The sequence below is a fragment of the Drosophila navojoa genome, chromosome 3 (assembly GCF_054131105.1).
Source record: "Drosophila navojoa isolate 15081-1374.11 chromosome 3, UAZ_NAV_1.0, whole genome shotgun sequence".
Classification (NCBI taxonomy): Eukaryota; Metazoa; Arthropoda; class Insecta; order Diptera; family Drosophilidae; genus Drosophila; species Drosophila navojoa.
Window position 1 is genome coordinate 9,614,562 of NC_142891.1, and position 25,976 is coordinate 9,640,537.

Sequence of the window (25,976 nt, forward strand, 5' to 3'; positions counted from 1 at the left end):
TACTTTCTTCTATTTTTATGAAATCATTGGAATTAAAATCACAAAGCCAACACGAATTTAACAAAAATTTAAAAAAGAGGCTCCTTAAAAAATAATAATATAATTATAATAATAAAACAAACAAAAAATAAATAAATAATTAAAATAAAAATAAGTAAATAGCTGAAGAACATTTACTAAAAATTATCAATTTTATGTAACATTTAATTTATAATCAAATATTAAAGCAGGCACATGGATTTTTGTATAATAATTTAAATATTTTTAATATGAAAGACTCTTTAGCTCAGCTAAATCATATTTGAAAGCTCAACCCCTGCTGGTCTAAAGAACTCCCTGATATAACCTGCTCAACCTTGAGAGAAGCCCTTTACGGCGTTGTCGAATGCCCAAACTAGGCCAGCCATGGTGGTTAGCCAAAAACTAAGTTACACAACCGCTGCACCACCGCTGGCTGACTGGCTGGCTGGCTGGCTGTCTAGCTGTCTGGCTGGTTGTCATAATAGTCAACGCCTTGTCTCACATTTAAATGGACGTACAATAAAAGACCATAAAAAAATACAAATAAAAAGAAAACAAATGAAAACCGCACAAAGCATTGGCTCCGGCATGGTCAACGCTAATGGGCAGTCATTGACACCGCCATTTTCTTGGGTGGTGCTGCTGGTGGTGCCATCCATTGCACCATGCGGCGTTTCGCTATTGTGGCAAACCGAAAATTTGCATTTGCATGCCCCAGGAAAAATTAGCTGCTTTTTTGTTATTTTCTTGGAACTTTTGTGGGTCACTCTAGACCAGGCAAACAAACGACCTGCATATACACTATAAAAAAAAAAAAACACACAAGTGGTGCTATATGTGAATGTGTGTGTGTGTTATTTTTCGTAACAGTTACTATTTGTGGCTTTATTTAAATGATGTCAGAGCCAAAGCCAAGCCAGAGCCGCTTTTGGCGGCAGCCATGTGGAAAGTGAATGCGGGAAATATTCGTCGACATGCGAGTTTTTCTTTCTTTCAATCTTTACCGCCCCGCCAATAAACATATGCGAGTGCGTGTGTCTGTATGTGTGTGTGTGTGTCTTTCTACTGGATTGGTCATTATAAGCCAGTCAGTGGGCCAACTTGTGATGGAGTGCGGGCTAAGAGGGAGTTGCAATGTCTTGGCAATTCGAATATTGCGACGCGTAATCGCCGCCAATTTGACGGAAAATATTTGAAATGTTGTGCGGTTGTCTCTCTCTCCATCTTTCTCTCTCTCTCTCTCTCTGTGTTTGTGTGTGTGTAAATTGAAATCGAAAATAACAAAATTAATAACAAGCTTTTGTTTCGTTGCGAGTTTTAATTGCTGCATTTGCGTTGGATAAGAGAAACGAACTATTCGTGCGGTAATGCAATATTAGCTATGTATATAATCAATGCGTCTAAAATGGAAGGAAGATATGAATGCATAAGGAATATGCGTAAGAGATTGATTGCTTTAATTTTCAGGAAGGTTTTATAAGAGCTAACGAGACAATAGAGAGTGCAATGCCTAGAAATATTAAAAAATACAATTGCTAAAAAGCGCCAATATTTGAGAATAGTATTTATGTATAGACATAAAGTATATAAATATATAAAGACCTAACTCTGATTGAGCTAAAAATAATAATAATATGCACAGAAGAACTCTTAGAGTATTATAAGAAATAAGCAAATATTGATAATCAAGCGTAAAGCAATTAAAAATTATAAATAAAATATTACTCACTTTATGTAGGGTATATTTGCAGGAATATGGTATTTGGCACCCACATCAAAATCCTTTTCAGAGCGCAAAACAGGCGGCTTTATCCCAGAATATTTTTCGCTGCAAATGAACAAGCAAATATAAATTAATAAGTACTGATTAATTATAAGCCATAATCCCTTACCGTAAATTCCAATAGTGGCAATTCATGACGCGCTTATTAGCATTGCCGCTAAAGACATCGTAGCGCCAATTGTCCAACGACAAGGCAAAGGGCAGAAAGGCCACCTACGGAAAAGTAAATATGTATATGAATAATCATATTATACAATATTCATTCATCATGCACACACTCACTTTGTCAATAGCCATGGTAAATAGATAATTAATGTCATAGCTCGACTCGTCCAGCGATCGCTGCAGCAGACCCAAAGTTTGCAAATGCTTTGGCGTGGAGACGGACAAGCCGATTGCATCGCCCACAGCCTGATGGAAAGCCGGATTGGCGCCATTGCGAAATACTTTGGGCAGATGGCGATACTGCAGAAAATATTGTATATGCGCCATCTCATGGTGCACACTAACCAAGCTCCGTTGATTGATGTCCGTGCACATTTTAACACGAAAATCGTGACGATTGCAGAAATCCCAGGCGGATGGCTCGCATAGGACACGCCTATCGAGCGGCTGCTCGAACAGGGAATTTCTATAGAATTCTGGTCCTACTGCTGACATATTGATGGACGTGAAGAACTCCTCGGCCAGCTGGAACATTAACAACGGCGTATAGCCCTGCTCCACCATGCGTGGCGTGACATCGATGAGCTTGCGACCCGGATACGGTATCAATATGTCCAGCACATTCGACCACGACTGCCCGTACATATTGCCCAATATATGCGAGGGTATAGGCGCAATGCGATTGATACGATCCGGTCCATAGTAATCCCTCAGCTTGCGACGCACATACGAATGCAGACTTTCGTAGAGCGGACGTATCTGCTCCCAAACAATGTCCATGTCCTGACGGAAATTGCCCGATTCATAGGCCAAGAACCAATACTCGCCTCCATTGCTGACATCTGCAAAATATGCGGGCTTAATTACAAACTCTTAAAATGTATAAATTTAATTACTATTTGCAGCTGCCACATCCTGCATCACATCAATCAATTGCTCGTAGTTATCGCGCATGCCACGGCCCGCCTTGCGATGATACTCCACCCAGGTATGCTGCAGTTCATCCCAATCCCTGCTCTTAGCCATAATATCCTTCAGATGCGGTATATAATGCAAGTCGCATTGAAATGGCTGCTGATAAGCGCAAATGCTGGCATCGTTGTACAGGAAAAGCATTTCGTTTAACAAGCGATTATACTGTGGAGTAAAACAGGTTATTAATAGATCATTCAAGTATATTTTGATTTTGATATACAGGGAAAACTTACTCTGTCTAAAACGTCCAGGGATAGCGAATTGGGTCCCACTTCAGATTGCAGCATTAGCTGTCTATATAAACGACGATCAAATATGAGATCCTTGTTAATACGCTTCGATTGCTCGGCCGTTATGCGCTGGTACTCCACATAGCGCTGTTGAGCGTTGAGCTGAGAGAAAGTATTGAATAATTTACGAAATGACCAAATTAATATATGTAATTAGAATCGACCTGACAAAATTAAAGTTTTTATGGAAATATAATTAAAATCGAGTATTTGTGAATAGACTTGACTACATATATATTTTAACTCTTTATGTTTAATTTTATTATTATTGTATAGTTGATGTTGTGTTTCGAGACCTCTTGAAACTCGTAATACAAAAGCAAATTTAGTGTCAGTTATACTAACCAAATGGGTTTCGCAGACAATAAACACAAGAAAGAGTTTATTCAACCAAATTTTAACAGAAATTTTATATTCAGCTTATTTTCAATTAGCAGTTATTTTATACATTCTCCTCTTCTAATATAAATATATGCCGTAATACCTCTTATACTGAAAAAAAAAAAATCTATATATATAGAGTTATACCACATATAACTTCCCTTGCCAATTCGATCATCTGCATATATATTTTAAACTAAACAACATCTTTGCTTCAAGCACATAAAGTTTTGACCCAAAAACGTGCTGTAAAAGTCTCAGAGTGACATTGGCAAATTAGCCTGAGAACTTCGCCAGGCAAACGACCTTGACTATGCTGTATGTATAACGTTTGTCTGTGTGCGTGAGTGTGTATTTTCGTTCGTGAAAATGTTGTGTTTGCCACTTCAAGCAGGCTGCCAAGCTGCATAGACATTCAATCTCAAGCTGTTGTAAGATCGCGTGCCGCAGCAACTCGATTTCAACTACGACAATTACAATTTCAAGGGTATGGGTTTGTACGTGCATACCCCACTAACAAAACTTACCGCTTCCGTTTGCGTATAATCATTGACGTTCGTCTCGAAATTCCATTGGGCCGCCACATTGGCGGTGCACTCGAGCGAACCCTTTTGGTCCGTTTCGACCAGCAAATTGCGCAACTTCTCCAGCTCCTGCTGATAGCGACGATCCTGCTGATATCGCTGACGTTCCTGATAGCCCTGATTCAAGTTGAAGCGATCCTGATTGGATTGATAGGGACTCTGAAAGCGATTGCGATCGTTGCCCACAAATTCTACATTGCCATTATTCAGATATGGATCATTCAGATTGTTGTAGTTGGCATTCACATTTGGATTGGGATTATAGACATTGTAGTTCGGCTGATCGTTAAAGTTGCCATAGTTGCGTTCGGTGCTGCTCGATGTTGGTCCATAATTGTGATTCGCATAGCGATTATCTTGGCCACGATTCCCCTGCTGATCCGCACTGAAGGGTGAATCATCGACGCGATCACTGAAATTCAATCGAGGTGTGGGATAGGCGTACCCCAATCGCATGCGCTCATCATAGGTCTGACCGTACTGCAAATGAGACCGATTAGAGAGTGCTTCATCAATTAATGCAAAAATGTTTAATTACTCACCCTAAAGTCATCCAGCCCATCATCGATGCCACTGCTGCTGCTCCCGCCTTCATTCTCCGCATAGGGCGGTCCATAACGCTGGCTGCGATCGCGATCGGCTCTCAGCTGGGCGGGAGTCGTTGCCACATTGGGCGTGTAGCCATTGTAGAAGATCTCCGGCTGTGGTGTGGGCAAATTAAGTTGGGGATTAGCTAGACCCATGCTCCACAGTGTGGAGCTTATGATAAAGAGACAATGCCACATATTCGTTTATCATGCAATGCGATCTATATAAGTACTATATATAAAGTTGATATTTAACACACTTTCAAGGTCAGCGCGCAGTGCTTATTAAAATCTTTCACAAGCAATTAACAATTTTAATTACAGTTCGTTTGACATTATCTCAAACGCATAAATAGCTCATGTGGGCTATACATATATAAAATAGCTGATCACGCGAAGAATGAATACTTTATGGGGTACAAAGAAGTTTGAATTGCTGCGTTTAGGTTTACCATTGAATGGGTTTTGACCTTGAAAAAAAAGGCAGATTAAATTTTTTCTCGAGGTAAACAATATTTTATTTATTATTTTGGCCACGATACTTTTTCAATTTTCCACTGCTGGAGATTTAATTATTTGTTATAATATAACAGCGTTTTTTTTTAATTTATACAAATTTTTATATAAAAAATAAAAATAATATATTCTTATTTTTTATTTCATTAAATTATTAAATAGCTTTTAGGCATTAAATTCATGTTTGTGCTTTCTATTCACTTTTATTTTATTTGTTAATTTATTCTATTAACTTTTGAAATTATAATTTCACACAGCTTTGTGGATTTCTTATATATTATTTTTTCCCAATGAAAATCGGTTGAAATTATTTTTATTATTTCCCATTGTGGGTATTGAGATGTAAATACAATACTTTTCGTAAGCTGCGTTTAGGGATAGCACTATTTTCGATTTTTGAGGTCACTTTCTGTTTCGGAATATTTCGGAGCCCGTACACCCACGTAACGTCACGTAACGCGTCTAAAACTCTACTGACTTGAGTGTAAGAATTTTTTTCGAAATTACTTTGCAACTTTTTTTTTGTATTATTTTGTTTGTGACTCGAAAATGAATTCAAATTTCAACGAAGCGACGTCGCAGTTGCAATCCGCGTCGCAGTCGGCGTCGCTGCCGAGTCTACCTGCGATGTTCCCTACATGTTGTGTGAGATAAACGCAATTAGCACTGCGACTGCGATAGCTGAGCAGTTGACGTCGCAGTTAACGACAGCAATAACAACAACAATCAAATCAGCCATAAGCTTGGGAACACAATAGGCAACAAGTTAAAGTGTCTATGTGTTTGTGTGTGTGTATGTAAATGTTTTTGCATGCATGTTTGCAATTATAAGGGAGGGTGAGGGCATGTTAAACGAATATACAAATACATATGTACATACTTACATATACATATATACGAGTTTGCAAGTACAACTCCGAGTACTAATCAGTTAAAAAAAAAAGGTTTAGCCGCATAATTATGGCGAGTGTGAGAAAGTACTCAGGTTATAAAATGAATGAGTCGTTCATTTTAGGCGGCGCCCACTCAAAAGTTGACACTACAATTTTAGTACACATATGATTTATAAAATTAACACTTTTTGTTTGTCAACAATTCGAAAGCCAATTAATTGCGTGTTTTAATTTCGCGCACGCACTTAAGTGTGACCGCTTCGCGCTCATTAAAGAATACCAAGAGAAAAGAAGCTTCTGCAATTAATAAAGTATCGATACCAATTAACGAGAATAACAACCATAAGCGAATGCAAGTGTTAGCTTTTATTTTTTTGTCTTTCTTATTCTTTCTAATTTGGCTACTCGATACTTAAAAATAAAAGAGTTAAACATAAAAACTAGCAAAATACATTAAAGTAATTTGTAATGCTTGTTTATACTGCCGCAGTTGCAGTCAGCGTCGGCGTCGCTGCTGCAGTCAGTGCGAATCTAACTGAAAATGCAAAAACGCCTCACTTTGCGGCCCGTGGAATGTCACTCTTGACCTAGGCGCATGTGAAAAAGTGTTTTGACTCATCGTGCGACGAGAGTGGGGGGCGTATGCATGCATGTGTGTGTGTGTGTAAAATTAATGATTGCAGCGAAGATCAATTGTGGAGATAAAGCGAGAGAGAGATGAGAGAAGGTGCTAACTAAAGGGGTGATATGAGTAAGACTGATTGATGCTTTGATTGCCCCAATGGCATACAAATAAACAGGTAAGCATAATAATATAAATTAATAAATACATATGCATATATATGTATGCATATACGTGAATTAATGTGCATGTATGTATGTACATGAATCACTGTGTAATTAGTTCGGGATCTCTAGTTTCTTTCCACAGAAATGAGCTCATAAATAAGCACTCATACACTTGCAGTCTGGAACAGATCAGAGCTTTGTTAAAATACCCTGCTCTACAAGTAATTGATTTTAAAAGGTAGATATGCGAATTTGATTATTTTGTTGTCTATATAATTTTCTTTGGCACTTATTATCAATGTTACATTTATAGTATTATGTATTAATTTGTTACAGGATTTTTGTTAGTCAGATAGCAGACATATTCTTACTCATTTATTTTTATTTGCTGTATAAGGTCACTTTAAAGTCAGATACATTTCCTTAACTTTCAATGTACTTTGCGGCAAGTAATATCTAAAAAATTGGAGCGTATATAAAATGCTCTAGAGACGGATGTATGTGGTATTTCGTAGTCTCAGTAGTACATAGAATATTCTTAGATATAACATACTTTTCAGAAAAGTCTACAGCGTATCTTCCAATCAGGCATGCTTGACCTATTTCACATTTGCTTTGGATTACTGCAGTTCAAGGTCGCATATTAAGTACTTCAAGTGATCTTAGGTGATATACATATATGTATATCTATCTAGTCATACCTTAAGTACACACTTGTTGTGAATACGAGACAGCTAGCTGCAAAGCGTGGGAAAATAATTATAATTAAGAGATATCTGTTACTAATTGATCCATGCACTTCTATGAATAATCTTAAAGCTAACAATTTTTTATTAACTATTTACTTTATTCCAATTATCAGTTGTGCGCGTAGTCATAATGAATTGCATTTTAATTATAGTGGGTTCTTGCTTAATTTGTATTTTTAGAAGTTTTCCGGGTTTCCTCTCAGCTATTCGCAAGTTAATACTAATTTAGTTTGTGAATTGAACAACGTGTACTTACTTTCGACTTAACTAACTGAACTAAGCTATTCGCTAATTAACTAAGATGTTATTAATTCATTCATTACGCGAGTGTTGCGCCCAGCTAAGATTACCTGAATATTATAAATGTTATTCCTATCCATATCTACATATAGCCAAGCTAAAATTTGATTCAATTCAGTCAACACTGAGCATTGCATACTTTTCGCTGCAGCATTAAAGCCAACTTTCCCACCGCATACGTTTAGGCAAAAAATAATAGCTAAATGTACTAACAGCCTCCAAATGCCACATTTAAAATATTCGACTTAAATTTTAATATCATTTCAGTCAAACAGAGTGATGCGCCTCAATTGTGTACTAAACGATGGACAAAGAACCACTGAGGACAGCAGACAAACTTGAGAAGGAATTAATCAATGTTATTAACAGAGGGATACAGTATTGAAAGCTCTTATCCAGGAGAAGCCATTAAGACAGAGAGAGAAAGAGAGAGAGGCTATCCATGTATGCGTGGAACTCACTGTAAGCTGAGTGGCCATTGTCTTTGTGTGAGTTCACTACAGGGATTGCAGCACTAGTATAAATGTATTATCCGAAGACTTCTTATTAGATTATTGCTCGGCTATCCACTTAACAGAAGAGCGGCTGTCGCTGTGGTCTATCCCATTGCGCTTTCGCATTTAATTCCGCATTGAGTGAACAATATCCCGTTTTATATGTATTGATCCCATTGTTTGTGTATTGGTATTTGGGAGTGCATCAGCCACCCGTTTGCGATTACATATGATGCCGTTTTGATTGGAGTGCATGTGTGAAAGAGTGAAAGAGAACTTAAGCATGAGCCAAAAGCGCTGATTTGATTCTTTGTCGTGTGTGAGTGAGACGGCTGAAGAGCGTAAAGGTATGGGAAATTTCTCGGCTTTCTATGTGTAGCAAAACAGCAGCAGAGTGAGCTAAATTGCTCGGCTGTGTATGAGTGAGTGACTGAGTCGTCGTGAGAGTCTGGGCAATTGCTCGGTTTCGCATTTACGCTCCCACTTTCGATTAATGCATATCGAATTGATTGGGCGTTTTGCCTGTGTTGAGTAAGCAGCCGAGCGGCTGTTACTGAAGCTGTTGAGAGTGTGGGCTGTTGCTCGGCTATCTTTTCATTTATATGTATGTGTGGAGAGTATTCTAAGATGACCAATGCTTTCATGTGAGTGAGTCCGCTGCAGACAGGGATTACAGAACGAACTTAAAGCATATGTCCCACTAGTAGCCTTAATACCCACAACATCAATCACTCGCCTCGATTTACTTACATACTTAAAGAGTTATTTCAGCATTTATTCACATTTTCCTATTCCCAGCACGTATTCAAGTATTTCAATTTGCCAAAACACCACGATGTTTACAGTTACAGCGCTGCAAATTAACAGCATCGAGCACAATTTGTAATTATAATTTTTACTCTACTTAATTTAAAATAAAAGTCAAGATTTTGTTAAATGGCTCTTTAATACTTCACATAATGGATATTTGTGACGAACTTGTTGAAGCGAAAAAATTTTAGGAATCACCCAGAGGAGACATCGATAACTAGTCAGAGACACATTCTGTGAATGGAAGAATGAAGTAAAGGGTTTACATACATACATTGTAATTGAAAATAATCTATGTAGACTAACAGTCGAACGGAAACTTACTATCTGACGCTGTCCAGCCAATGTGCACATTGTTCTTGATGTTCTCCGCCTCAAGCCAGACACGCAGAGGCTCAAAGTATTCGGCTATGGCCTTGCCAGACATGATACGCTCCCCGTTGAAGGCTTCCAGTGCATCTGGCCAGGGCTTGGAGGCGCCCAGCGAGAGCATGTTACTACGTAAATGGAAAATAATAAAGGTAACTCTCTAAGGCCCTTCCCCCCATTCTCAAATATACTCACTGGAAAGCAGCGCCCGCTTCTGCACTGCCGTAGATATCGCAGTTATCCAAAGGCAAGGCCGAATTCTTGGGATCGTACTGACCCGCCTTGATGCAAGCCGACTTGTAGAATTGGAATTGAATGATGAACGAAACCAGGTACCTATAGAAGCAAAAGAGCTTGCTTAAATCTTGATCCAATAAAACTTCCTCGAGTTCCCTTACCTTAGGTACTCCACGTCTGCTGATATATGATACTTGGCGGGCGCATCGAAATCTTTCTCAGTGCGCACCACAGGCGGCTCGATGCCAGAGTACTCCTCGCGCAGCTTCCAGAATGCACAATTCCATTTGGACTTGTCCACTTCGCCGCGGAACAGCGACCAACGGTACTTGTCCATTGTGAAAGCGAACGGCAGGAATACGATCTTATCGAGCGCCGTCAAGAACAACTGATTGATACGCGCCTCCTCGTCGAGCACAAAGTTGTGCAGCAGGTTGATCTTCTCCAGATGCTTGGGCGTCGATACCGACAGTGAGAGGACATCACCAACAGCTTCATGGAAACCAGGATTGGCGCCAGTGCGATAGACAAATGGCAAATGCTGATATTGCAGGAAGTATTGGATGTGTCCCAGCTCATGGTGCACGGTAAAGAGTTGGCTCTGCGTGACTTGGGTGCATTGCTTGATCCGAACATCGTTCTGCAAATAGAAGTCCCAGGCGCTGGCATGGCAGACCAACTCGCGTCCATCAGTGGGCTTCTCAATGATCGATTTGTCCCAGAATTCTCTGCACGGGAGAAATTCTTCAATTAGATGAGTAGAGAAATTGAGTAGGGTGCACTTACTGCGGCAGCTTGGTCAGATTCATGGAGGTAAAGAAATCGTCGCCCATTTGGAACATCTTGAGTGGCGTATAGCCCTGCTTCACCATCTCGGCGGTGACGTCCACCAGGGGCTTGTCCGGGAACGGCGAGACCAGGTCTGCTATATCCGACCATTGCTGTGCCCACATATTGCCTAGCAGATGCATTGGCAGCGGCCCCTTCTCGGGCACAACTGCATCGCCGTAGTGTTTCCTCAGGCGATAGCGCACATAGCCATGGACCTGTTCATAGAGCGGACGAATTTCGGCAAAGATATCCTCTAGCTGCTTCTCAAAAGTTTCGTCCTCATACTCATCCAGCCAGACCTCAGCGCCCGAAGTAAAGTCTAGTGATAATCAAGTGAGAATTTAAGATAAGATATTAATCTCCATCTTCCATCTTATATCGATGTACTTAATATCAGTGATCTTAATATCAGTGTATCTTTTCATATCTATACATCCTGTATCTTGTATATATATATATATATCTTGTAGTTTGTATCTTTTATCTTGTATCTTGTATCTGAAATCTTGTATTTGGCATTTTGTATCTGGTATCTTTTATATCTCTATATTCAATCTTGTACTATACTTTTATTGTATCTTGTTTCTTGTAGTTTTTACTTCTACATACCTACATATCATCTATCCTATATTGTATAGAATATCTACCGTTTACCATCTATTATCTACTTTCAACTTACTGTTCAGTTTGGCCGCTTTCGTATTCAATTCGACGTAACGTTCGAATTGTGGTCGAACTGCTGTGCCGGCCTTTGCGTAGAACTGTACCCAATAGTGCTTAAGTTCCTCGGGATCGCGACTCTTGGTAATCACCTCTTCTATCTCCGGCTCAAGCGAAAGATCACATTTGGTGTTATCTTTGTAGTCACACACTTTGACCTTTGCGAAATTGGACTCCATTGAGGAGACTGCCTCCAGGAACTCGGCATAGTCTGCTTCAGGCAGAGCAGCGTATCCCAATTTCGAGAGGGATTTGAACTGGCGTTTGATGTCCTCGTTCTGATAGCTGCGCCAATTGAACTTTTGTATATCCACGGATACCTCTTTCATGAATTTTGCCAATTCGGCTGAAACCTCGTTCTTCCTCTTCTCGTTCTCCTCATTGACATTGGAGCCGTAGGCCCAAGAGGCCTCAGTTTCAATATTAGTACGCCTCGCCAATTCCTTGTTCAGATTCTCCAGATATTCTTTGGCCTGGATTTCCTCCTTGACCAGGGCATGCGTAAGCTGTAAATGAATGTCGATAAAAATACTGAAAATTCCCAACTTGAACAGTGTTGGTTAACGTACCGAAAGCATAGCCACTAGGGCTACGCATATTAGCTTCATCATTCCAAAATTCTTCGCTGCAACGAGAAAGCACAATTGTTTTAGAATTTAGATCAGGCCATTAATTTATTTGAATTGAACACAGCCACACAGCTGACGTTGATCGTGTCTCTATATTAATACATGGGAATGTACATATATATTGTTTCTATCGTTAAAAGCGGGGAAGTTTGCAAAGGAAGTGTCTCTCAGCTTAATTGATTAACACGTCGCTTAATTTTGACCCTGACCCTCGGGCCTACAAGTCATTCTATTTTTAGAACGTTTTTTTTTTCAATGTAAAAAATTACACTCCGCAAAAATATGACCCATTATTATATCGTCTATAAAGAATTTAAAAAATATAGATTTTTTCTTCCCAATCATCATAATATCTACATTTTTCTAAATGGAATTTCATTAAAAAACATTTTTGCGCGCAGTTGCACAATCATTTATAGTTCATATAGATAATACTGAATGATTATTGGTAGATAAGCAGCTAATACCTCGCGGCAATTATAGAGCTTACTATTTGTAGGCGATAAGATTTGCGAATTGATATAAAGAGTTTTGAACGTGTAGCTAATAGTACTTATTCGTATAGTGAAAAGTGGGTATATTAGTTATTGGCTGCTTTACAGTTAGAACTTGATGACTCTAAAATCGGAATATTTACACTGCGAGATCATAGGACGTACTAAAATCAAAGATGCTATTTGACATTAATGTAATTTGTATTTGTATTTTTATATCTAATACATACATAGGTGTTAATTCAGTTTTCACAACTACTTTCTCTACTTTTCGAACGGGATATGTATATAGCTCAGTTAAATAAACTTAATGCGGCTTATATATTCAGTCACTTTAGAGATCTTGTTGTTGTTTTTGCTGATCTGCATTAGAGATCGAAGCGAAGACATATATTATACTAATTATAATTGTAAATTCAATAAAATTCACCGACCGAAATTGATTATCATACGCCTCTTCGGAGCGTTGAAAATTAGAAAAATAATATGTATATCTTATAACTTTGAACATTAACAATTTTTATAGCTCAACTGCCCCCAATGATAGATCTAAACAATATTGTGATCCGTTGATATAGTTAAGTTACGTAAGTATGTATAGTCACATATCAGATGTATATTGATGTATATAATTATTATACCCTGAACCCATTGAAAATGGGAAATCAGGGTATAATGTTTTTGTGTAAAAGTATGTAACAGGCAGAAGGAATCATCGCAGACCCCACAAAGTATATATATTCTTGATCAGCACGATGAGCTGAGTCGATATAGCCCTGTCCGTCTGTCCGTCCGTCCGTCCGTCCGTCCGTCCGTCCGTCCGTCCGTCCGTCCGTATGAACGCCGAGATCTCAGAAGATATAAGAGCTAGAGAGCTGAAATTTTTTGTGCATACTCGTGTATACCATACGCAGTACGAGTTTGCTTTATTTTTTCGATAACTCATCCGATAACTTTTTTATCGAGAATAATCGAAAAATTGATTTTGTTTTTCGAGCCTCATTGGAATACTATTAGACATAGAGACTTCAGATTTACTGTGTATATATATATGATGAATACAAACATTTTGTAATCAACAGATTTTGGATACCACGCCCCCTCCGCCCCCAATTTGCAAAAAACGTATTTCAAGTACTAGAGACTTGTGCTTTAGAATGTACACACATCTTGACCATATGATTACGCTCTGAAAATTTCATTAAGATTGCATGTCTACAAAAAAAGTTATTTATCAAATAAATTCTCATACTATTGCCCACACTGCAGCGCAGCCCAAGCGCAGTCGCTGCTTACTGCGCAGTTAGCAGAGCGCGGGCGCGTGAGGGTGGATGCATGTGTATGTATGTGTGCGTGCATAAAAGAAGTGTAGAATGATAAGAATATCAGCTTGGAGGGTTCAGGGTATCTCCTAGTCGAGCAGTCTCGACTAGAGTCTTCTTACTTGTTTTTACTTATATTTGGTGTAAAAATATTGATTTTAAAATAAATGGGAAGTGAAATTCAGTTCTGGCTAAAGTCCAGTTTAGAAAGTCATTTAAATTATTTGCATAAATAATTGAAGTCGAATTAAGATATATATCGTTTTAAATAATTCTTTTTTTTTTTTTGTATATGTGCAACAAGTATAATTAATCTGTCAAAAGAGACATTAAAATAGCCCATCTATCATTCATTAACAGCAATCCGTCAATCATATACTTATTTATTTACCTAGCTAATCAATAGGTCAATAAATCTGTCAGACATACAGAGTTATGTATATACATTACATACAGAATTCTTATCTACCTCGCGCAACGGTCAATTGAGTTTACTTGGAAAATTACAAATGTTTACATATTGATGGAACGTCTGATAAGGATATTTGAAGTGGAGAAATGTAAACGTTAGTTCTTTGCTTTTTAAGACTCTAATCCTTTAGATTAGAAAAGAAGTTCAAATTATCTGTGAAACGTTTCCACGCTATATAAACAGACGCTGATAAACTCTATACACTATCGGCTGGGAAAATAAAAATCAACATCAACAACGCCGCTTTATGTAAGCCCTATCAGATCTTGATAAGATTTCTAGATTATATTAGAAAGTGAAATAGTAACTACAGCTATGACGGATCGATTATCTGGATTATGCATATTTATAATGGGCACATACTCTATGTATATATATACATATATATACATTTATACTTTGTAACTAACCAAAACGAATGCCGAGTCATTCTAGCGAAACTGCTTAAATTATAAGCGCAATTCAATAAATACCAGTTCATGGCAGAATAACGATTTCTTTCTAGTTCTGTACTGTATGACTTAGAAAATTAAGAAAAGGTTTATTTATTAAAAATATTTAAAAATTCAAGTTAGATTGGTTTTATAATTAGATACGATGCGCACTATCTGTACATATTCATATCTATTTATCTATATCTAAAATTTGTTAAATGAGTACAAGGGATTATTATTATTAGGATAGAGAAATTTTCTAAGCTCATCCGCATATTTATTTGCCTCTCTAATCAGTCCATTGAACACTAAATTAGCAAGTTATATTATAAACAATACAAGCATTTATATATTTACTAAAAATGTAGATTTTTAAAAACATTTCTTAGTAGTCAGAAACCACTTAAAATATATACACGTGTACATATACATACTTTAATATATGAACATTTTAATTAATACATATTTTTTGTCAAAATAATAAATATATTAGAGCAATAACTTTAATCGGTTTTTTAATCCATCTCTTTACTTAGAAATGCCAAATCTATTATCTACAGCAATAAATCGATAGCTTATATTTCTGTATGCTCATTAATTTGTTATACTACTTAACTTGATAATTAATTGACCTACTTGACTTAAATATTGCGATACAAACTGATTGATCAAATAACTATATACAATATATACATGTACAGATTTATACATACATTCAAATATCTATATGATAGACTAAACACTTACATCTGATAATTAATGCCGATTATTAACGCCCGATCGCAAACGAACTTGAGCGAGTCGCACACGAATTGAAACTAAAAATGTTTGAATGCCAATGCGTGAGTTTTATACGTAGAATACGACGTGTGCGAGAGGGTCTTGGTCAGTCGAGAGCGGGGTAATTGCGAGAGGTTCGATGCTCGAGGTAGTCGATCTCGGGTCGATCGTCACAGCTCGGGCGACATGGAGGCGCTAAGTGAGACGTGACCAGAGCTAATCGCTGCTAGCGTCGGGCGAGTTAGGCTTCAGCTGGCCGATAAAAAGAATATTATAATAAATTAATTAATAATAATAAATTAATGCTTAAAGTGCCGTCCGTACCTAAGCTGTTTGCATGCTCATTAAGATGCCTGACACACTTCTTCTGCGAATTGAAAGGCGAAAGGAACAAAAATACAATGAATGGTGATAAATTGTGATCGTATAGACGGTAAAAGGTCGTAAAAATAAACTTACTCCTTACGCATACTTCTGTGCATAAAAAGCGAAACATTTTACAGACAAAACGTAGATGCACAGATTATTTACTTCAGATTTGTTGAATATCAAAAAATGTTAACTCAAACATTTTGAAAAGCACGCGCCCTCAACAGCTGTTGCTCACTATAATCGATAACAGCCGTGCGCGCAGCCATCGATAAGAATTGCACGCGAACTTTATAGCACTGTGCCGATTGTCGCACACATGGTACATTTACACGTGCGAATTGCTTGAAGAAGCTTAGGTATAAGAGCAACGTCTGTAAAAAAAGGTATGTGAAATAAAAAACAAATATAACGTCGAACCAGTCGGCCTTGATATATTTAGTATACACAGCTCACAAAAACATTTTACGTCGAAACACTTAGTAATCGAGCTACACAACAAACATTTACATTTACAAACATACATCACCACCAAAAACCAGCACCAGCAGTGAACCAGTTCGTGAACCTGAGCGAAACGCACGAGTTTTCTGAGGTGCTTGAACGTGCATGCACCACTTTGTTGTTCAACAAAGAAGAAAAAGGCAACGCAAAACGTGAACTGTGCACAGTTTTAAAACAATATAAAAACTGATAAAGGTAATTAATATAAAGCATTTTGCCACAATTATCAGCAAGCAATCAACAGCTGGATGTGCAGTAATAGCAACAACATCAACGCAAAATGCGTGAAAGTATCGGACAAAATTTCACAAATTGTGGTAAAAGTGAATTTTTTTTTTTGCATAGAAAATGCCAGAGCAGCAGCAGCAACATCAGCGCAGCAGCACCCAGCCAGTCGCAGTTTAATTGATTATTCAATACGAAATACATGCACACATATGCGCGAGTGCGTGTGAATATATAAATACATACGTGTGTGTGTTTATGTGTCAGCATTTTTACCAACAAAAAACAAGATCATAAAAAATTCATGAAGCTGCAAATTTCTGTACAAACAAATTCGTCAGCAGTAAAACAGAAAAAACCCCAAATTGTGGCGAAAGACGTAGCAGCAAGAAACAGCTGCAAAATTCTCGGAGCTTGTTGCTTTGTTATTATCGTTTACTGATACACCTGTGTGTGTGTGTTTGGGTGTATACATGTACGTGCGTGCTCATGTGTGTTTTTATTTATTTCTCTTTTTCCAGTGTCTTGCACTTTGACCATGGAGTCAACAATTAGTTCCGGCGGCTCAAATGCATCCAGCGAATGCGCCGTCGACGCTGGCGGCGGCGCTGGCTGCAGAAGTCGCTGCCGCAATTTGGATGCAACGCTCTGCGTGGGCAACAATAACAATGGCTTGCTATCGAATAACGGTAATTCGACCCTCAGTCAGGAGGTTAAGGATCTATATCGGTAAAATAATTGGCATATCTAAAGCAAAAGAAACATTTTAATTGTTTACATTTTTTGTACCTTTGTTAGCGCTTTGTATACTGTGTCCAAACAACTGGACGATGCCAAGCGAAATATACAAAATATTGGACAACTGTTCCATCACGATATCGAAGAGAAACGCGCAAATCTTGTGCAGCTGTGCAAACAAATAATATTTAAGGTAAAATATATATGACAAATTAAAGAATGTGTGCCTTAAAATAATTATGATAAATACGGTATATGTATATGTATATGACAAGTCATTTTGGACTTTATAAATTATATAAAATCTCTTTTAATTCGATATTAATCGATAATATGTATCCCCAAAATATATTCCACATACTGAGATATGCCAATGTATATCTCTAATATACCATCGTATTAGATATATTATAGGCATTCATCCAACACACCAATATAAATTGAACCTCTGCGAACTATTTATATTTAATTCAATCTCGTTCCATTCCAGGACTACCAATCGGTGGGCAAAAAGGTACGCGAAGTGATGTGGCGTCGTGGCTATTATGAGTTTATAGCTTTCGTGAAGAAGCATATGCATAAGCAAGGCGCCGATAAGGAGTGTATGCAGAAACTGGAGCGCTTCCTTTGCGCCGGCATTTTCAATTACAAGCGGCTGTCGGCCAAAATGGAGGAGATCTATGACTTGGACTTGAAATACTTGATTGACTTCTCCATTATAAGCGAAGGCTATATCAGCGATTGTATCAGTGATACGGCAGTCAGCAAAGAGCTGGAACCCTCGCAGGCTGCGGTCGATAAGAGTTTGGAGGCAGTCTCCTTTGCCTTGGATACCATACACTCGTCCCTCTTGAGCCTCGGGGATTTGCATCGCTATTTTCTGGACTTTCGCATCGATAGCCAGCTCAGTTTGAGCATCAGCAAGGAGCAGGTGGCCAAGTATTATCTGGAGGCATTCAAGCTGAATCCTGCCATTGGAATGGCCCAAAATCAACTGGGCACTCTGTATTATGGACAGAATTATGATCTAGACTCGACCTATCACTATTTGTACTCGTTGGTGTGCATCATACCCTTCGAGCTGAGCGAGAACAACTTGAACAAGCTCTTCGCCAAGCACACGGAGTATCTGGAGCAAATGAATCCGGCTAAACTGGAATTTAATATCGAGGATTTCTATGCACGCTTCTATCTGATTGTCGACATATTCTTCTTCGACAAGGAGGTACCAGACTTCAATTCCCTTTGCCATTGCGTGCTGATCGACTTGCGCAAGATTCTGTGCGCCCAGCTGCTGCCGGTGCCCGAGCAGAGCATCTTTAAGATCATCTCCATACTGTTCTTCTGCCTGTCCAAGTTGAAGATGATCAACTCACCCAAAGTCTATTCGCTGCACGCCTTCCTCGTGGCCGCCTGCTCCGATCTGATAGACGCCTGTATTGTGAACATTGAACAAACAATTCTGGCACGCGCCGCAGATAATGAGAGTTTCCAGGTGGAATACGAGAAACGTTTCCAGGACTTTGATACAACAGTGCGTAAATCGCGTAATGAATATAAGAACTGGCTGGCCGCCGTCGGTGAGTGTGAGCGCAAGGATAAGAAGCTGATGGCACGACCACACTCCGCCAAGGACTTCAGCTCCGATTCACGGGATAGCCAACATTCGGCAGATGAGGGTTGCGCCAAGACACAAGAGGCACCCGACGCTGACAAACTGGGCGGCACGGAACCCATCTCCACGCGCTCCAGCGACGAGGCCAAGGAGAGTGATTTAAAGACCCCGCTCTCCTGCAAGAGCAAGCGTCGTGGCATGCGGTTGCGTCGACGTCGTCGTAAGATTGCCCAGTCGGACGATAGTTCGTGCTACGACAGCGAGAGCGACATGGACACCGATTTCTACAGCGACGAGGAGGACTACACAGACCTAAGCTCCAACTTCGATACCGATTTCAGTGACATTGATGCCGCCGAGCACGATGAGGCGCCAGGGGGTGAGTAATAACTAGAGAAATATGAGGAGACCTATAGAGTGATGCCGCCGAGCACGATGAGGCGCCAGGGGGTGAGTAATAACTAGAGAAATATGAGGAGACCTATAGAGTGTGTGATACAGAGCAATCGGACGGCCGAACAGTGAGACCAGTTTGTAGAGGAGAGAGCAATAGAAGAGCTTATGGACTAGGTAGATTAACATAAAATAGACGCACAGGCAGATGGAGGGATTAGTGAGCATTCGAAAGGCGGACAAAATGGAAATACCGAGTTGAAGGTATACAACGATTAGGGGAATAGTTAGCTATAAGGTAAGATAACCTTAGAAAGAAATGCTTAGCCATCGACCATCGAACTGAAGGATGAAGACCTCTGTACCTTGGTTCCTTTTCCAATTAATGGATGGAAAAAATAAGACAGGGGAATTGAATAGGTGACCTGATCGACAGAAAGGTGGACAAATATGTGGACCAGAAGCGGAAAAATGGAAAAACCGATAGGAAAACGGAGCAGAAAGATGACAAAAATTATTAGGCATATATAGAAACAAACAACCAGAAACGCACACTAAATAGAAAGCCGTCCATCCAGCGACAGACCTCTGCAAATTCCGTTGAATTTTCCTACTAATAATCTCAAAATGCCCACAGCTGACTATCTTAAAAAGGAGCGTTCTCCACGTCTAGCCGCCGGTGCGAATGTGTACTCGGACAACGAGGATGTGGTCATTGAGGAGGAGCGTCTTATCTATCCCGATGAAATGGAACGTCGTCCCGTTTCGCAAGAAGTGGACTCCGAGGAGCTGCTGCGCAGCTTCGAAGTGCTGCAATTGAATTTCAAGAGTGCTGAGGACAATCAAGCAGCTGCGGCCGTTGAGCCGGCAGCCAATGTGGGAGGCGAAACTTGTGCACCTCCTCTGACCATTACGGAGCCGCCGAAGAAACTGATCTATCGCAACAAGTATACGAAGATCAATCCGAATATCATAATCGATTGTCTGCACAATGAACCAACAATTCGTGCTTTGAAGATGCTCTTCGACTGGCTGCGCATTAATCCAGAGATTCTGATTGGCTGCTATCACTCGAATCCGGAGTTCGTGCACAAGATAATGAAACTGTTGAACTACTGCAACATTGATATATTCACTCGGAAAGTCTACTTCGAGCGCGACCTCCTGACCACGAGCAATGTGCGCGAGGCACTCGTCGATCTGTTCGATGTGCGCGCGAATGTGCCGCTGAGCGAGGACTTTGCGTTCAAGAACTTTGACATATTCCAGAGCACACAGATAACACTCGACTGGGAGACGATCATTCGGGAGCGTGTCACGCCCCAGGAGGAGTCGATATTGCGTATATTCAAGATGGTTGACTTTGGGTTCTTCATTTGCAAGCAGAAGAAGTTCAATTATCGTTTCTGCGTGAAGACGCGTCGCTTCACCGAGAACCAGAAGAAGAAGCGCGAGGAGAAGAAGGGCGGCGGCTCGCGTCGCCGTGAACGACGAACGGCACCGAAGACAACACGCAAGCGGAACGAGGGACGCACTCGCCGCTATTCGGATCGCAAGAATGGCATCGTGCGCAAGAGCTACACGAGCAACGAGGAGAAGGACACGGTGGAGGAGTGCCGCAAGCTGCCGCGCAAGGGCTATCTGCGCAATCGCAATGCAGAGAAGGCCGCCGCCATACTGGCCAGCGCCACGGGCACCTCCGTGGCAGGTGGCACCTCCGCCTCGGCGTCGACCACCACAAACAGCGTCATCGAGAAGCTGAATGTGCAGTCGAGCAGCGGCGCCGACGAGGAACGCTCCGAGGCGATGACCAAAAAATGTGAAATTATGGGCAAACTCTGGCTGCAGAACGAGGTGGAAACACTGGAGGAGGAGCTGCGTGATAGCACCAGCCATGTGGTCATGTCGCCGTTTGTTGTGGTCGATGCCAAGGCTCTGACCGAGTACAATGGCATTGTCAAGTCCTTGGTAAGGACCAAGAAGTGTATTGTGTTGATACCCAATGCGGGTGAGTGGCCTAAAGTCTTAAATTTACAACAAACAACAACTCATCTTATTCTTTGTATTTTCTTTTCCAGTGTTGAACGAACTGGATGAGCTGAAGAAGCGCAGCGAGAATGTGCGTCATGTCATACGCTGGCTGGAGCAGGAGTTCAAGCACGGCAATCGTCATCTGCGCGCACAGCGCGACAATGAAAGCCAGCCGCTTTCACTGATCAAGATATCACGCAAGATAGGTTAGTCATATGTAAATTTGATATTCACAATCCAATACTAATAGCTGGCAATTTCCATATATAGATCGCGATGCATCGGTTTTCATGCAGATCGCCCAGTTTTGCAATCACCTGGTGACCAATCATGCCGATCCGCATGTGAGTGAGCTGCAGAAGAACGTCGTCACCTATCTATCCGGGGATAATTTGCACGAGAAGAATCGCCAGCAGCAGAACTTTAGCTATACGGGCATACTTGATTCGATTCCCGTGCGCTATGCGCAGATCCAAAGCTTCTATACAAAGTTCAAGGCTAACAAAAAATGAGTGAGCCGGAGCGGACGCTAGGTGGCAAATGCATGGCAAAAAACAGCAAATGCAAATTAATTAAAATGCAAGGATGTGCATAGCGTGTGTTCACTGTACAACCACAAAAAAACGACATGGAGTTCCAAGTTTACGAAATGTTTCTCTCTCAGACGCGGCCCAAGTGGGGGCAACAAAAAAACGGCAAGCAAACCAGACCAGCAGAAAAAATAATATGATAACAAAACGAAAAGTCAATCAAACAAACAAAAAAAAAAAAAAAAAAATCATAAAAAAAATATCCAGCAGCAGCGGCAACGGCAGCAGCAGGTGGTTAGCTTCTTCGTTGATTGTTGTTTGTTGTTTGCAGTTGTTGTTGTTGTTCATCTTGTTGTTTCTTTAAAAGTAATTCAAACCAGCAGCAGCAGCAGCATCAGCAGTAGCAGCAGCAGCAGCATCATCAATGTCGCAACAGCAGTAGCAACATCATCTAGAGCTGCAGCAGCAACAACAACAACAACAGCTGCAACAACCATTGCACAATGGGATCCCGTAGCTCAGCAGCGGCAGCATTTTCGTGGAGTTTGCTTGTTGTTTTAGACAGAAAACCAGAAAACTGAAAAATGTAAAATGCAAAAAAAAAAAAAACAAACTTAAATGAGATCAAGAAATTATAAATCGTTCACTTTCAACTCAAACGGCAACGACCCTCAACAAAATGGATAAAAAAAAAAATTAAATGCAAAAAAAAAAAAAAAAATCCAGAAAAAAACATATTGAAATTGTTCATGATTCAAGTTTAACCCATTCAAGAAGATTAGGCATGAGAAAACAAATTTAAGAACTCCTCCAGAGTTTAGCCCAAAAAAAGGTGATTTCGGATGCTTGCACGGAGCCTCGTTTCAAATGGAGAGCATCGTATGTATCTCCCTCGATTTAGCGTATGATAGATCGCGCTTTTAATTGTGAATTCCCCCAACTAACGCCCTCCTCCCCCTTGCAAAACCAAAGGCAACTATATATACTCACCAAGGTATATATAAATATATTTCTGCATGGCAATGCATATTTAGTATTTTGAAGCTATGGTCAATTGAAGGTGACCTGCACTCATGCGCACAGGAACCTTTGTTAGTCTGTTTGAATCCTTTTTCAAGTTCACACACCGTTCCCTTCTTTTTCACAATGGAGTATTCAGTTGTCACCCAAGCCTATCCCAAGTAAAATTTATATAACAAGCATATATAACGAATAATCTTTAAAATTGATAACAAACATAAATTCAATTGTCGGACAAACGTGAGTAAACTACATAGTAAATAAAATATGGGAAAGTATTAAAAACTATTTGCCACTTACACGTATTTCAAACAAATTTCGAATATACTTTAAAATATGTCACGAAATAATTAAAACTATGTATCTTTCTGTTTTAAATGAAATAAAGATTCCGACAAGCAAACAACATATTTTTTATTGATTATATGAGTATGAAAAATGTGATTATGATTATGATTATGCGTGATGAGTGCTCTTCAAAAAATTATATTTGTAGCTGTTGAAAATTGAAAAATGTATTTGTCCAAATAATATGCTACTAACTCCCATTTATTTCTGGTGAAGTAGTTTTAATTGCTAAAATATTTTATAATGATTCAACTTGATCTAATTTACTGCAGCTAAATTTATGATGTGGTATATTGTTGGAGTTTAAGAACAGAAATAGAAATAATATAAACTGTAGACAGTTGCCAAATTGATCAAAATAAACAGTGTAGTCAATCTATAGCAAGGGTATTTTATCGCAAGGGTATTTTATGCTCAGAAGCTTCCAGCAAGAGCACATCTTGATTGACTTACACGAATTCAATTTATAGTCGGTCTCCTTATCACGTTTCCACCCAGCTACAAAAAATTTCTTTACTTATTTTATAAAAAGAAACGAATTATACAAATTTTCATCAATTTTTATATTTTTATTAAATGTTTTTTGCTGTGGTTTTCCGGTTATTTTGTATTTTTGTGGCTGTTGCATTTTGCATCCAATTATATTGAGTTTTGTCACGACTTGTTGTGTTTTATGTTATTTGCTTTTGTTTTCTTTTTTTTTAGCATGTGGTACAAATAGCGTACACAATAAAGAGGGGGTGTATACATATATGTATATATATATATATTATAGAATTTAATAACTATATATAATTGGTTTGAAATACTTTCAAGTTTGCTCGCTACATCATACAGTTGATATATATTATATATCATATATAATTTGTCATTTCATTCTAACTGCTCCGATTTCTAATACAATACGCTCATTTTGAATTGGAATTTTGTTATCAAAGTCATAGAGTTTTCCTTTGGGTTGCATAAACTACAAGTTACGTGTTGCGTGTTTTAACCGATTATCAAGCAATGTCAACTTTGTATATATATATTGAATTTTATTTATGTATAGATATATAGTGTTAGAAGTTGTTTTTGGCTTTAGTCTTAGATTCACTATGTTCATACGTATGTATACATATATATATTTTTGTTGTTGTTTCTTATTCATCAGCTATTTTTAGGCGTATTATATAGAGAATACTCTTTCTCTTTCCCATTCTCATTCTCTAATATTCTTTTAATTAAAAAGCAAATTATATTAATTACTTAAATTGTTGTTTTGCAAACGACATTTGTAAAAAAAAAAACCTGCACACAGTTTAAAAACAATAATAATAATAATTTATAATAATAATGAATAAAAATAATAGTTATAGTAATACGCAAAATAATAAATTAATTAATCAATTAAAAAACTTGAGATTTACAACAAGACTGTACAGATTTTTTGTGCCTATAATTAAGCGTACTTAAGAATCGAAACAAAACTACAATTAATCGTAAATTAAAACGATTTTATCCTTTACATGAATTTAAATTCAAATCTGGCCGAAGGAAAAATAATTCATTTGCACATTTCAATTTTAGTTTAGTTTAAAATAGTAAAACCTAATGCCCGATTATATTTGCTATACACAGAGAGAAATTTACGCACACTTTTACAACTAATCGCTAAACAGACTAAACAGATATTTTATGCATTTTACAATTAACACAAAAACAACTTGAATTTTGTTTAGCTTATGAAATTCAACTATTCATCATTTTTTTGTTTTTCTTGTTTTTAGATAACGCCCGATACGGACTTCTCGTAGGGCGTTGCCAGGGTATCGCGTCGTCGGGGCAAAGTGCCGCTGGCCGTGAGTGGCGCCGATTCGGGACAGCCCAGGCCCACCAGCAGCTCCACCAATGCCGTCGTATCCTCCACATTGTACTGTGGTGCGGGTATGCCACCATTGGCGGTTGGCGCTGGTGCGGGTGCGGGAGCCGGTGTGCCTGCGGCCAGGGCGGCGGCGGCCTTCATCGACTTGGCCGTGGCCAGGGATTGGGCGGCGCGTGCATAGGCCAAGCAGGTGCGACCCTCATGATCCGTGTGCTTGATATTCGCACCGTTCTGTGGGTAGACAAAAGTACGCATGAGTCTTTGATAGCTGGAGTCAGGCGATTCCTCAGCTAACTTACCCAGATGAGCAGCTGGGCGATGGCCAAGTTGCCAATGGCACAGGCTAGCAGGAGAGGCGTGCGAACGTCGCGTGCGCTCACATTGGCATTGGTCACCTCCGACTGGCAATTGGCCAGGATCCACACGATCGACTTGATGTCCGCTCGGATGACCGCTTCGATCAGCTGTTGGCCCGGCGAGGCGGCATTCACATGATTGCCGGTGCCGAGCGGCGTCAAGAACTCCTTGGCCTCGTATTTGCTGCGTATCCAGCGCTCCTTCTCCTCGTGGCCGGCCAGCGAGGTGGGCTTCACACGCTGTCGCGTATTCGCCTCCCACACCGAGTTGGCCAAGCTGTTGCCGATGGCTAGCATTACGCTCAAATGCGGCGCTCTAATGGGACACAAAAAGGGCGTGGCATTAGTTAAAGTTTAA

General features: G+C 39.5%; 4 protein-coding genes across 10 annotated transcripts in view; 1 reads left to right on the plus strand and 3 right to left on the minus strand.

The window, feature by feature from the left end:
• Ance-3 (angiotensin-converting enzyme Ance-3) overlaps positions 1 to 6,063 on the minus strand; it is a 60,133-nt gene extending 54,070 nt beyond the window's left edge. The window contains exons 1-8 of one of the 2 annotated variants that reach the window (XM_089257784.1): positions 5,658 to 6,063; positions 4,742 to 5,018; positions 4,143 to 4,679; positions 3,178 to 3,336; positions 2,866 to 3,106; positions 2,087 to 2,811; positions 1,914 to 2,017; positions 1,751 to 1,849 (exon numbers count right to left, since the gene is read on the minus strand). In XM_089257784.1, coding sequence (XP_089113910.1) covers positions 1,751 to 1,849; positions 1,914 to 2,017; positions 2,087 to 2,811; positions 2,866 to 3,106; positions 3,178 to 3,336; positions 4,143 to 4,679; positions 4,742 to 4,984 — 2,108 coding nt within the window. In that variant the 5' untranslated portion in view covers positions 4,985 to 5,018; positions 5,658 to 6,063. Of the gene's footprint in view, positions 1 to 1,750; positions 1,850 to 1,913; positions 2,018 to 2,086; positions 2,812 to 2,865; positions 3,107 to 3,177; positions 3,337 to 4,142; positions 4,680 to 4,741; positions 5,257 to 5,657 lie in introns of those variants that run through there. The other variant, XM_089257782.1, reaches the window with a different exon arrangement.
• A 3,391-nt stretch (positions 6,064 to 9,454) lies between these two features.
• On the minus strand, positions 9,455 to 15,738 carry Ance (Angiotensin converting enzyme). Of its 2 annotated transcripts, XM_089257785.1 has the most exons (8): positions 15,593 to 15,738; positions 12,064 to 12,119; positions 11,454 to 12,000; positions 10,730 to 11,093; positions 10,105 to 10,671; positions 9,902 to 10,042; positions 9,662 to 9,834; positions 9,455 to 9,571 (listed from the first exon to the last, which is right to left on the minus strand). In XM_089257785.1, exons 2-8 carry the CDS (start codon positions 12,103 to 12,105, stop codon positions 9,555 to 9,557), a joined length of 1,851 nt encoding a protein of 616 aa, XP_089113911.1. In that variant the 5' UTR covers positions 12,106 to 12,119; positions 15,593 to 15,738; the 3' UTR covers positions 9,455 to 9,554. The 2 variants fall into 2 exon arrangements, with proteins under 2 accessions (XP_089113911.1, XP_089113912.1); XM_089257786.1 differs by lacking the exon at positions 15,593 to 15,738 and having other exon boundaries at positions 12,064 to 12,297.
• A 717-nt stretch (positions 15,739 to 16,455) lies between these two features.
• Positions 16,456 to 23,456, plus strand: Smg5 (Smg5 nonsense mediated mRNA decay factor). 2 transcript variants are annotated; one of them, XM_089257781.1, is made up of 7 exons: positions 16,456 to 16,693; positions 17,245 to 17,452; positions 17,522 to 17,654; positions 17,952 to 19,455; positions 20,107 to 21,477; positions 21,548 to 21,706; positions 21,771 to 23,456. In XM_089257781.1, exons 2-7 carry the CDS (start codon positions 17,262 to 17,264, stop codon positions 22,010 to 22,012), a joined length of 3,600 nt encoding a protein of 1,199 aa, XP_089113907.1. In that variant the 5' UTR covers positions 16,456 to 16,693; positions 17,245 to 17,261; the 3' UTR covers positions 22,013 to 23,456. The 2 variants fall into 2 exon arrangements, with proteins under 2 accessions (XP_089113907.1, XP_089113906.1); XM_089257780.1 differs by having other exon boundaries at positions 16,682 to 16,815.
• A 603-nt stretch (positions 23,457 to 24,059) lies between these two features.
• Positions 24,060 to 25,976, minus strand: part of CenG1A (Centaurin gamma 1A) — a 75,925-nt gene continuing 74,008 nt past the window's right edge. For all 4 annotated transcript variants that reach the window (XM_030384876.2, XM_030384877.2, XM_089258133.1 and 1 more), the window contains 2 exons: positions 25,562 to 25,934; positions 24,060 to 25,493 (listed from right to left, as the gene is read on the minus strand). In XM_030384876.2, the coding sequence (XP_030240736.1) occupies positions 25,164 to 25,493; positions 25,562 to 25,934 (703 nt within the window). In that variant the 3' untranslated portion in view covers positions 24,060 to 25,163. The remainder of the gene's footprint in view (positions 25,494 to 25,561; positions 25,935 to 25,976) is intronic.

Bases quoted from the DNA above. Each gene is read 5' to 3' on its own strand.
- Smg5 (XM_089257780.1), top strand. From the start codon at position 16,779: ATGCGTGAAAGTATCGGACAAAATTTCACAAATTGTG. The intron at 16,816-17,244 runs GTAAAAGTGAAT...CTCTTTTTCCAG, and splicing joins ACAAAATTTCACAAATTGTG to TGTCTTGCACTTTGACCATG. The intron at 17,655-17,951 runs GTAAAATATATA...GTTCCATTCCAG, and splicing joins GCAAACAAATAATATTTAAG to GACTACCAATCGGTGGGCAA.
- Ance (XM_089257785.1), bottom strand. From the start codon at position 12,105: ATGATGAAGCTAATATGCGTAGCCCTAGTGGCTATGCTTTCG. The intron at 10,672-10,729 runs GTAAGTGCACCC...TCTCCCGTGCAG, and splicing joins AATCTGACCAAGCTGCCGCA to AGAATTCTGGGACAAATCGA. The intron at 9,835-9,901 runs GTGAGTATATTT...CCATTTACGTAG, and splicing joins GAAGCGGGCGCTGCTTTCCA to TAACATGCTCTCGCTGGGCG.